Source organism: Musa acuminata, chromosome BXJ3-7, assembly GCF_036884655.1.
Source record: "Musa acuminata AAA Group cultivar baxijiao chromosome BXJ3-7, Cavendish_Baxijiao_AAA, whole genome shotgun sequence".
NCBI classification, from domain to species: Eukaryota; Viridiplantae; Streptophyta; class Magnoliopsida; order Zingiberales; family Musaceae; genus Musa; species Musa acuminata.
This window is the reverse complement of record NC_088355.1, coordinates 31,731,541-31,745,121: the sequence shown is the minus strand read 5'-3', so window position 1 is coordinate 31,745,121 and position 13,581 is coordinate 31,731,541. Positions and strand designations below refer to the sequence as shown.

The 13,581-nt window shown below is 33.6% G+C and overlaps 1 protein-coding gene across 1 annotated transcript; it reads right to left on the bottom strand.

Moving 5' to 3' along the window:
* Positions 1 to 2,960: 2,960 nt before the first annotated feature.
* Positions 2,961 to 3,911, bottom strand: LOC135642734 (NDR1/HIN1-like protein 6). The gene has a single exon (XM_065159125.1). It carries the CDS (start codon positions 3,824 to 3,826, stop codon positions 3,074 to 3,076), a length of 753 nt encoding a protein of 250 aa, XP_065015197.1. The 5' UTR covers positions 3,827 to 3,911; the 3' UTR covers positions 2,961 to 3,073.
* Between the last annotated feature and the right edge of the window lie 9,670 nt (positions 3,912 to 13,581).

Genomic DNA, 13,581 nt, shown 5'->3' with positions numbered 1-13,581 from the left:
GGAATAGCCACATGTCCTCTCAACGAATGCACTCGCGGCTACAACAGACGACATTAAAAATTAGTATTTACCACCGCAAATTGGTCTTTATATGTATATATATTCTTGTAAAATTCAAATTTATAGATATAAAACTGTTTAATATTAAATCAGTTGGCCATTGAATCGATGAAGATAATAAAAGGCATAAGATCATATTAAGTTAGAAATTTGATTGTTCTAATTGGATGATGGCTTTTATTACATGTTTTTTTTTTTTTGTTGATGTCTTAAGGGGAGTTTTTACGATGAGGTTTTAAGATTATTGCATGCACAAATGTGCATTGATGTCGATAATAGTTTTATATATTTCTTAATCTAAGTATAATTATATTATATTGAATTTGGAAAACATACGATAGATACGATATAATCGATAATGTTTGAGGAGAATTATCATATTAGTCACATATGTTATTTCCCTATTAGATGATAAAATTTTTAAAAATATTTTTTTTGTAAAGGTTAAATTAATAAATATGAGAATGGATCCTAGAATTTTACTATCAATAATTAAACTTTTCTCAGTTAAATCAGATGATATTTTCAGAATTTATTGCCTTTAGATTCATTGTAGTATTATTAGTTAATGCACTCAGCATGCATGTTGAGTCGTGCTCATTTGGAGTGTTTTATGTAATTTAGTAAATAGCAGTCATTAATTGACCAGGGATTTAGGACTCTTATTTATAGAGCCTAGAAATACCTCAGAGGTTACCATAAAAAGGGTATAGTCCAAAATGTAAATATCAAAAGAAAATTTAAAATTTAAAAAATTAAATCGAATAAAAGTAAAGCTATGGTCCTCCAGACATTTTGCCCGCCAGTATCATTGTTGACGGTGTAAAAGTCGTCGTCTTCTCAAACGATGGCATCAAAGACATAATTGCATGAAAAGGTATTCTTCTACTGATAGCTTTATATGAGTTTAGGCGATTTGTACCTTTTTCTTCGTCAATCTTTCACCCACTCTTGATGACCATATCAAAACCATGTTCTCTCATTTCTTAGATGATTCTCATTAATGAATAATTTTGAAGACGTGAAGGCGTCAGCTATCTTTATGTTGAATCCGTCCATGTCAATTTAAGAAGCTGGACTTTCGTGTCAGCCTTACCCAATTATCGTGCAGGCATCATCTTATTTTTGTACTAATGGGTCCCGCAAACATGATTGGATCAACTAAAAGACAGGGTTAGGTATGCAGGGGCGGCTACGGTTCACGTGTTACCCTTGCTTCCCGCTTGACCTTGGATATGTTATGCTTCCATCATTAGCATGGCGGAGGCCCGTTTTGGCTTCCTTAGCCGATGGTTTAACATCAAGTTAGAACGGTATTATATATATATATATATATATATATATATATACAACTATTTGCTGTTGATTCGGAACCATCCGACGATTTTTTCTATGTTTGTCTCAGTTCAATTTTAATTAAATATTTATTTGTCTAACTTTTAGGGTATGAAATTTTATAAGATTATATCGACTGTGTTCTAATGAATGTTCCTTCGAATGTTAACTTGATCGAAGATTTGACGGATTTAGATGAAGCTTGGGAGCAATGTTTAAGAGTGATGAAGAATACACTTGGAAAGTTTTGGGCTCTCTAGATCATTATTTGTGTGATCGACATTGATATGGGGGGAATTGGATGTCTGTTCTAGGCTTAATCACGTTTGTGTTACATCAAATATGAGAGACAATCATGCCTAATTGATTCATTTGATCTTATCATTGTGGTCTAGCTATTCGTTAGGCATGATCATATGAGGTATCGGTGACGTATTGCTTATGTTGATCAATGAGATATTTCTTCATAGCTAACGTGGAGGTGACAATTATCATACAATAAGTATATCATTAGTTACTGTTGGTGAACAAATGTGCTGTGGCTGATGAGTCAGTACGGCTTGGTCCAAGGGTCAATGTCAGGAGTCTTCTGCCGGTTGAGTTGGATGTCGAGGTCGATCGGGCCCTCACGACAGGGTGCTGATCAGCATTCCTTGGTGTGTTGATCCTGATGCTATATATGTCGTGCTACGTCTCTCTTTCTTCGGGGTGGTTGGTAGCTCGTCTTCGTGAGATGACTATATTTTTCTATAAAAATGGCCCTCGTTGGGATCTCCCGACGAGGCCCCTCCGACGAGCAAGTCAGTAGAGTGATCAATTGATTTTTTTCCTCCCCCCCTTTTTTCTTGGATCAGGTCGGGGTTATTTATACCTGCGTGCGGGAATTGGTCGGGCCTTGGTCCATCATGGTCGTTGACTCTAGGGGCTGAACAATTTTTTTGACAATGTGACGTCTTCGGGGGTACTTGAGCGACGTTAGACGGCACCGCTCCTAGCCCTTGGGGTGGTCATGTCGCATAGTTATATCGTTGGAGCTTGACGTGGCATGCACCCTGTGGTTCTAGAGGCGTACGATATTGCGTCGGTCTGTAACGTTTATCGGTGGTTCACATAAGACCAAAATACACCCTATCAGTTATATTCTTTGGTTATTCACGTGTTGGATAAACAAAGTCAATTAACCCCACATATTATACAGTCAATTATCAGACCATAAATATATCATTAGTTACATTCCTCGGTTATTCACTTGGTGGATAAATAAAGTCAATTAGCCCCACATATTATAAGGTAATTATCATACCATAAGTATATCATTAGTTATATTCCTTGGTTATCTGCTTGTATAATATATATATATATATATATATATATATATATATATATATATATATATATATATATATATATATATATATATATATATATATATATATATATGCATGATTCTTTTAGCATCTACGACGTGTTTCTTTCTAATGCCAAACAAAGACACGAAATAAGTTTCTAACAGCCAAAGAATCAAACATGCTATAGAAATCCTATAAACTTTTCCGCTAAATGAACATGATGTGGCATTCGATCATGATCTGATGATACCATGATACAAAGAAAGGAACAATATTGAACCGCTCACCGTCCATTTCCGATGAAGACGAAGGAGAAGAAAAGGTGGAACTCAACGCTTTAGCTTAAACTGGCAGCTGTTGGACCTGACGCTGATATCGTCGCTGGTGCTCAAACTGTTCACCACCAGATCGCACCTGATTTGGAAGGTCATCTTCCACAGCTTCATCTTCCCAACCCTCACGCTCACCGGCACGTCGCCTCGAACGGTTAATGGTATCTTCCCCGTCTGCTGCTGCTGCTGCAGCAGTTCCGCCAGCAGCTCACTCCCCATCCGCGTTTCTCCCGTGAGCAACACGTGCACCACCGTGGTGTTCCGGTGGCCCTGGTAGAACGCCGGGAAGCTGCCGGTGCAGAGCCTCTCGCCCGCGTACCAAGCGCTCAGGTCGCTGCCGTCCCTGTAGTAGATCCCGATCTCCTTGTTGGGGTTCCTCGCCGTGACCGTCACGTCGAACGTGGCGTCGACGATCATGTCGCTGCGGACGGAAAAGCCGGAGACGCGGAGGCGGTCGACGGAGTACTTGGGGATCTTGGGGTCGAACACCACGTAGAGAACACCGGCGGTGGCGGAGACGACGAGGACGAGGAGGACGATGGCGAGGAGAGTGCAGCACAGACACCTGCAGCAACAGCAGCAGAAGCTCCTCCTCTTCTTCTTTGGTGGCCTCGAGGGGGCTACCTGGATGGTGGGCCGTTCGCCGGTGCTATCGCTCTTCTCCAACGCTGCTAAGCTGGGAGGAGCCGGTGGTGCTGACGGCAGTGGAGCTTCGACGTCCACCGGATGGATCCTCTGTTGCTCGGCCATGTCTCCACCTTCGAGTGTTGGGCAGCCGATACGATCGGATTGCAGCTCGAAGTCGTCCTTCAGATATGTCTCCGCGGATGATGGGCTTCGGTTAGGTACACATCTACACGATGAATGGAGTTAGCGGATTATTTAGGATTCTTGTTCGTGACGCTGTTGGAAACTATGTTAAATTTTATATTTAATTAAAAATATAATTTTGAGAATTAAAAAATTAATTTAATAGTATTTATTGGTTGGAAATTGATCTACAAAGTTTGATAAAATAGGAGGTTCAATAAATTGATCCATACTCACAAGCCAAATATTTGTTGAGAGAGAAGACAACTCATCTCTCTCTCTCTCTCTCTCTCTCTCTCTCTCTCTCTCTCTCTATATATATATATATATATATATATATATATATTCTTTAAATTAAAAAAAAAAAAAAAACACTGTCATCAAGTTTGAAAATGATGCAAGTATAACACAAAAAAGAAAAAAACTTGCTTTGCATCAAAATTTCAATGCTTATAGGGAATGAATGGCAGACTGACCCTATCAGTATGCCTCATAGAACCCACCCGAGGCTATTACTTCAGCATCTGACCTTCGCCAAGGGATTCAATATACAGATCAAGTGCTTCCCAGGCAAGCAGGCTCGATCAAAAGGCTACTGCAGTGTGTCCTCCTCCTTTAACAGGTCGCATAAATAAATCCAGTGCTTTAACATGGTGGCCTGCCATGAACATTAATTGAGCAGCTTTTGGACGATGGAATTAAACATAACAAAATAACACCACTTCATCTTGATAATCTTCCATTTGGGTGACCAGTAACTTAAAAGAAGCTTTTTAAGTTTTTTTTATTGTTAAAACGTACATTGAATTATTTGTTAACATATTCAGCTTGAGATTATGGTTATCCAATCATCGGATCATGAATTAGAATCATGCATCTATCCTCTTTCTTAATGTTTAGTTAAAAATATTTATGTAATATCCCTTTTTATTTGGCATTTTCGAGCTTGACTGACTTATTCTTAAGACATATATTAGACCATTTCTAAGAGAAATAAGAATAAGAGAGACTTATTCTTATTTGGGCTTGTCGAGTAAGATTTATAAAACGATATAATAAATTTATTAAGATATAACATCTCTCTTATAGATAAATTGGTTGGGTTTGATGGGTGTGAGTGTAAGAGAAGGTAATATCATCTTTTTTTATTAGGGTTAATTATATATTATCTTTTTTTAGTTGGACCTCTTAACATCTCAATTTTTAGAGTTAAAAATTTATATTAAAATTTTTATAGCAATAAAAATAAAATATTTAATTTTATGTATCATAATACTATCGATTTTATCGACCAAATATACCTTGTATAGAAATAACACGAAAATAATAGATAAAAAAGGTAATTTCAATATCTTAGTTACGTTTTCAATAGTGACAGACAATAGCACCATTGGGGGCTATGGGTGATTGTTGTAGATGAATAGAGAGAGCGACTATGAAAGGTGAGACAAAGAGAGAAGAGGAAGATAACGATGCAGATGTCGACGCTTTGTATTTACGTCGGCACTAATGCAAATGTAGAGTGGCAAAAAGGTTACTTGACAAATACATGGATTTCGACACAAATGAAAAGCGATGAAAATGCTACTCAGCATCTGCATTAACGTCGATGTAGTTGTCGAACAGCATCGACATAGATGTAGAGCGTTAGTATCTGCATCGTTCTCTTTCTCTTTTTCCTTCTTCTTTCTTCCCGTTGTTGCTCTCCCTTCTCCTCCCTTTGCAAGAAGTTACAAAAGTCCCCAACGTTCTCACTAACCATTGTATCATTCTCATCGACTACAACCGTAATAGTCACTCGCGGTCTCTAGCAGCACCCTCATTCTGTTGAATCTCGGATTTTGATGATAAAATCAATTGATAAATTTATAATCTAATCCATATTTTGAGAAAAGTGATATAAAACTAACTAATCAAGTTGAGCTAGAATTAAACATCAGGTATCAGGCCAGAAGAATTGGATAATGTGCCAAGAACAGATGTTATGGAAGTCAACATGCCGGTGGATCGAGCAATACGCCGAAGGTTCGGAGGATGCACCGGAAGTTCACCAAGAGGGATGAACAAATGGCATACCAAACAATTGAGATTTCATGATTTGTAATTGTTTAAGTCTTACTTATCATAGTTAGGTATTAAATTAAGTTTTTTTTTGTATAACTCTACTAATTCAATTAGGGACCAATTAGGCCTGAATCAAGGCTAAGTGGGCCTACTGGATGGCTCATTAAGTGACATGGAGCTAGGTCAGGCGATGGCATCGCTTGAGGCTCGGTCTCCGAGGCAGTGTCTAGGTGATACCATCGCCCAAACTAGCGATAATACCACCTAGTTTCGAGCGGTGGTACCGCCCAGATAGGTGGTGGTTACCACCCAAACATAGTCTTCTAGGCTGTGTCAAGCGGTCACACCGTTTAGACTGGTGAAAGTACTGATAGGTCTAGTGGTGGAATCGCTTGAAGCTCAATCTCCCAGGTAGTGTCTAAGCGATACCACCACCCAAACTAGCGATAGTATCGCCTAGTGCCGAGCGGTGGTACTGCCCAGATAGGTGGTGATACCACTCAAACATAATCTTCTAAGCTGTGTCAAGCAGTTATATCGCTTAGACTGGTGAAAGTACCGCCAAAGTAGGGTTGTCAAGCGATAGTACCACCCAATACTAGTGATAGAACTGCTAGTACTCTAAAAACTCGGGATAAGACCATTTTGACTCTAAATTTGAATTCATTTAAGGGCCTATAAATACTCCACTCATCCCTTCATGGTTCATAAAAGAACTTGAACAAAAATTTATATGAAAATGCTATTGTAATTCCTTTAGAGTTTCCCTTTTCCTATCTCTAAGTTTTGAATTTAGTTTAAGAGAAGAGTGAGAGAATTGTAAAGGTTATCTTATAAACCTATGAAAAGGAGAAAAAAAAAGTTGTAAGAGGGTATTTAATCTTTGTCTATTTGAAGAAGATCAATAATAGAAACCGATGACCTTGATGGAGGAGAAATCGGGAGTGGACGTAAGTTACTAAGACCGAACTAATATAAATCCAGTGTGCCCTTTTCTCTTACTATTTACCTTTATTGCTTTCTTATTTAGTTGTCTACTACTTTTGTTTGTACTCTTACAAACATTTTTAAGTTTAAACATATTTTCGTTATGAGCTTTATCGGACGAAAATTTTCAAACTAACGTTTTTACCAAAAGCACTAATTCAACCCCCCTCCCCCTTTGTTAGTGTCGATTCGATCCTAATAATTAGTATCAGAGCTAAGTTTCTCTCTGTTGGTTTAACACATAAGAGAGATGGTTTTTTTTCAGTAACTAAAAGGGTCGCTGTATCACTTGTCCTCCTATGTTTAATGGACAGACTACACGTATTGGAAAACACGAATAAGAATTTTCTTCCTTTCTATGGATTTTGATTTATAAAATAATATTAAAAGTGATTTTAAAAAATCTTCTAAACTAATGAATGAATAGAATGATTTGAGGAAGAAGATTTTCTCTTTGAATGCTAAAGTGATGAATGCTTTATTTTGTGCTCTAGACAAAAATGAATTTAATCGGATTTTTTTATGCGAAACTGTATATGATATTTAGCACACACTCAAAGTCACACATGAAGACACAAGTAGAGTTAAAGAATTAAAAATTAATCTTTTGGTGCACAGTTATGAGTTGTTTTGAATGAAATCAAGTAAGACCATTGGAGATATGAGATATATACATCCGTTTTATGGATGTCATCAATAGTTTAAACGCACTTGGTAAAATTTTTTTTAACTTTGAACTTGTAAATCAAATACTAAGATCCCTTCTAAAAAGTTAGGATAAAAAAGTAATAGCAATACAAGAAGCAAAGGACCCGAATAATTTTTCGCTTAAAGAACTTATCGAGTCTTTAATGACTTATGAAATGACATTTATGACACATGATAAACATGAGAAAAACCTTCCAAAGAACAGGAAGGATATGACACTTAGAACCAAAGAAGACCACTTGGGAGAAAACTCAAGTGATGATGATGATGATGACTTGGCACTTCTTATAAGATAATTTAAAAAATTCTTAAAAGGGAATAAATCAAAATAAGACACTAAGAACAAAAATAAATTTAAAAAGGACACAATAATATGATATGAATGTAAGAAGCTAAGACACTTCAAAAGTGAATGTCCCCAAGTGAAGTAAAAACAATCAAAGAAAAAGAAAGTACTCAAAGCGACTTGGGACGATTCAAGTGCATCAAAAAACGAGGAGCCAACAACAAAGAAGAAGTTACAAATTATGCATTAATAGCATTTGATAATGAGGTATGTAATGCAAACAAATCTTCCTTATCTTACGATGAATTACTTAATGCATTTCATGATTTATTTAATAAATTTAAATTATTTAGTAAAAAAATAAATTATTATAAAAGATTATGCTTCTTTTACTAGTAAATTAAAAAAATTATAAAATTGGCATGATAATTACATGTTAACTCCTTGCACTAAGTGTGAAGAGTTAGATTCACTCAAGAAAGAAAATATTTTACTATAAAAAATATTAAAAAAAATTAAAATTAGTAACAAATCTTTAAACATGATCCTTGCTAACAAAGATCATATTCAAATAAAAGTAGGAATCGACTTTGTGAATAGCAACACTCAACAAAAGCCAACTATATTTATTAAATGACCTACATTATATGTTTCTTCTGAAAATATATGTAATTTTTTTGGTAGATTTGGACATTATACTTATATATATATTTTTAAAAAGTATAGTAATATAAATTAGTTTGAGTTCCTAAAGGAACCATAAATAATTCAATGTCAATAATTAAGATAGATAGATCTATTATGAGGGACCCAAAGTTAAATTGATACTTAAAAGAAAACCATTCTTCTTGTAGATGTGTTTACAATCAAAAGCTAGGAGTAAGAGATGGTTCATTGATAGTGGATGCTCAAGGCAAATGATCGGAGATTCAACACACTTCTCTAAGCTCATTAGCTAAGACAAAGGATATGTCACATTCGGAGACAACAACAAGGGAAAAATTATTGGCAAAGGAACCATAGGTAACAAGTCAAATCACTTGATTGAAGATATGTTATTAGTAGATAGTTTAAAACATAGTCTACTAAGCATTAGTTAATTATGTGATAAAGGATATATCATCAAATTTGAATCTAATGCTTGTATAATAGAAATACCATACAAAAATAGAACTACGATTGCCTTAAGAAATAATAATGTATATACTATTGATATTAATGATTTTTATGATGAAACATGTTTTTTGGCTTTAAACGATGGTGCATGTCTTTGACATATGAGACTAGATCATGCTAGCATAAAACTAATCTCACAAATTTCAACTAGAGAATTCGTAAGAGGAATGCCTAGCATCAAATTTGTCAAAGACAAAGTTTATGATGCATGCCACCTAGGTAAATAAATAAAAAAATAGTTTTAAATCAAAAAATCAAATAAGTACCTCTAAACCACTATAATTAATCCATATGAATTTATTTGGACCAATTGATATAAGAAGTATAAGAGGTAGTAAATATGCTTTTGTAATTATTGATGATTATAGTAGATATACTTGGACATACTTCTTGACACATGATTGTTTTAAATATTTTTTGAATTTTTTTAAACTTGTTCAAAATGTAAAGAATTTTATGATTTTGTCTATTCGTAGTAATCACGGTAGTGAGTTTCAAAACTATGATTTTCAAGATTTTTATGAGTCAAATAGGTACAATCATAATTTCTCTATTCCAAAAAATCCACAACAAAATAGAGTAATTGAAAGAGAAAAATAGGAGCTTACAAGAGATGACAAGAATCATATTAAATGAACATAGCTTACCCAAATATTTTTGAGGTGAAGTTGTTAACACGGCATATTATGTCATGAACAAGGTTCTCGTAAGATCATTACTTTCTAAAACTTCTTATGAATTACAGAATAATAAAAGACATAATATTTCATATTTTAAAGTTTTTGATTGTAAATGTTTCATTTTAAATGAAAAGAATGTCTTAGAAAAAGTTGATGTAAAATTTGATGAAGGTATCTTTCTTGGATATTCCTCCTTTTCTAAAGTTTTTCGTGTTTTCAATAAAAGAGCTTTAGTTATTGAGGAATCCATCAATATTGCTTTGAATGAGGTTTCCGAATTTAAGAAAAGTAATTTTGATACTTTGAATTTGAATAAAAATTCTCCTCTCTATTACAACTTGGATGCATCTATTTCCAAATAATTCTTACCTGAGGAATGATAATATGTAGATGCTCATTCTAATGAGCTAATTATTGGAGATACAACAAAAGGTATTCAAACTCATTCTTCTTTTAAAAATTTTTGTGCGAATGTGACATTTTTGTCTCAAATTGAACTGAAATACATTAACGATGCTATAAAAGTTGATTCATGGGATATTGTAATGTAAGAAGAGTTAAATCAATTTGAGAGAAATAATGTGTAAAAATTTATTCTGAGACCTAGTGACCACCTTGTAATTGACACTAAATGGATCTTTAGAAATAAATAAGATGAACTTGGTATCATGATTCAAAATAAGGCTAGATTAATTGTCAAAGGTTTCAACTAAGAAAAATGTATTGATTATGAAGAAACCTTCACTCTTGTGGCTAGACTTGAAGCCATAAGGATTCTCCTTACTGCATGTTATAATAATTTTAAGTTATTTTAAATAGATGTTAAAAGTGCTTTTCTTAATGACTTTATTTTCGAAGAAGTTTATGTTTAACAACCACCCAGTTTTGAAAACATTCATTTTTCAAATCATGTTTATAAGTTATCTAAGACTCTCTACATATTAAAGCAAGTTCTTCGGGCTTTATATGAGAGACTTGGTTCATTTCTTATTAAGAATTATTTTTTGAAAGACATAATCGATACTACATTATTTATTAAATATTTTAAAAATAATTTTTTTATTCTTCAAATTTATGTTAATGATATCATTTTTGAACCTTCAAATAAATCTTTATGTGAATCTTTTGTCAAAAGTATGAGTTAAGAATTCAAAATGAGTTTGATGGACGAATTAACTTTTTTCTTAGGATTACAAATTAAGTAATTAAGTGATGAAATTTTTATTAGTCAAACTAAGTATATCTTAGATCTATTAAAACGATTTAACATGGATAGTGCTAAGGCTATTAACACACTTATGAACACTTTCACAAAATTAGATATGGATCATGATGAAGAAAGTTTTAATCAAAAAACTTGTAAGGGTATGATAGGTAGTTTACTATACTCACAGCAACTAAACCAAACATTATATTTAGTATTGGACTTTGCACTAGATTTCAATCTAATTCTAAATAATCTCATTATAAAGTAGTTAAAAGGATTTTTAGATATTTAAAAGGAACTCATAATGTAGGATTATGGTATTCAAAATCAAAAAATTTTGAATTAATTACTTATGCCGATTCTGACTTTACTGTGTAGAATAGATAAAAAAGTATATCTAGAACATGTCAACTCCTAAGTCATGCATTTGTTTCTTGATCTTTCAAAAAATAAAATTCTATTACATTATCTATAGTTGTAGCCGAATATATAGCAATAAGTGTATGACATGCACAAGTTATTTAGATGAAAAATACTTTAGAAGATTATGATCTTTACTTAAAAAATATTTCTATAAAATATGATAATACTGGTACTATTTATTTAATAAAAAATCTCATTAAATACTCTAGAACTAAACATATTAATATTAGGTATCATTTTATTAGAGATCATATTAATAACCATGATATATCTTTAGAATTTATTAATACAAAATATCAATTAGTTGATATTTTTATGAAACTATTGAATGAAGAATAATTTAATTTTATTAGAAGAGAATTAGGCACGTTAAATCTTCCTAATGAATGAATTTCTTTTATACACTTTTTAGATTTCTCGATTTTTCGTAACTTGTGTTTTCATTTTAAATCGAAATTGTGTCCTATCATTCCTTCTTCTTACTTACAAAAGAAGAGCTTTGATTCATGGACTTTTGATACTCACAACTTGATCTTTTATTTTTTATGTGATTATCATTTCCTATGAATCCTTCCTCTTTTTATTTACAAAAGTAGAGCTTTGATTCATGGAATTTTGGATTCATGATTTTATCTTTCTTCGTTCATGTGATGGTTGAAATATTTACACCATTGAATCATTCCCTTCTCCTTTCTTTCTTTCTTTAATAACAAAGGGGAGAAAGAGAATTGCTAACATGTGGCAAAGGTTAACAGCTTGCATATTTAAAAAGAAGTGCTTGCTTGCCTATATCAAGAAAGCAAAAAAGTGTTAGCTTATACATCTCAAGAACCAAAAATTGCTATCTTGCACGTCTCAAGAGAAATAAAAATTTTGCTAAACTTCACATCTCAAAAACTTGCTAGCGTGTATGTTCTAAAGTAATGTAAAACTTGCTTGTATATTTCTAAAAATTGCTAGTTATACTTTTTTTTGTTGATGACAAAGAGGGAGAAGTAATGATAAATAATTTGAAATTTTTAATATTTTAGTATCATGCATGGTATGACCAAAGTGATGATGACTTATTTTGGTATCATGCATGGTATGACCAAAGTGATGATGACTTATTTTGGTATCATGCATGTTATGCCCAAAGTGATGATGACTTGTAATGTTTTGAAATTGTGAATGTTATATTTTGATGATTTAAAACTATGTTTAAATGATGATGCACAATGTATGAAATTTTAAAATGATATATTGCATATGATCAAAATTATTTTATTTGAATTCAAAGGTTATTATTATTTTTGAATTCAAGTTTGCCTTATTTCGATAGAGGGAGTTAAGGTTAACTCTATCATTAATTGGTTATTATCATAAAAAAGATAGAGATTGTTGAATCTCGAATTTTGATGATGAAATCAATTAATGAATTTATAATCTAATCCATATTTTGAAAAAAAAAGTGATGTAGGATTAACTACGATCATGAAAGGCAAAACAATTAAAGTAGAAGAATCAAACGTTGGGTTAGAGTCAAAGATCGGGCATTAGGTCAGAAGAATGGGCTAATGCGTCAAGAACGGATGTTATGGGAGTCAACATGTCAATGGATTGGATGATACGCCGAAGGTTTGGACGATGCGTCGCAAGTTCATCGAGAGTTCGCCGAGAGTTCGAATAAACAAATGACATGCCGGACAATTGAGATTTTATAATTTATAATTTTTTAAGTCTTAATTGTCCTAGTTAGGTCTTAAATTGAGTTAGTTTTTGGTGTAACCCTACTAATTCAACTAGGGGCCAATTAAGCCTGAATCAGTGCTGAAGTAGGCTTGTTGGATAGCTCATTCAATGACCTGGAGCCAGGTTAAGTAGTGGCACTACCAAGTCTGGCGGTGGAACCGCTTAAGGCTCAATCTCCCAAGTAGTATTTGGGCTATGGTACCACCAGACTAACGATAGTACCACCCAGTATCGGGCGATGGTACCACCCAGATAAGTGGTGGTATCACTTAGACACAATCTTCTAGGTTGTGTCAAGCCGTCATACTGTTCAGACTAGCGTAAATACCATCAGAGCAAGGTTATCAGGTGATAGTATCGTCTAGTATTAATAGTGGTATCACTAATACCTGAAAACCCAGGATAAAGCCATTTTGGCTTCAAATTTGAATCA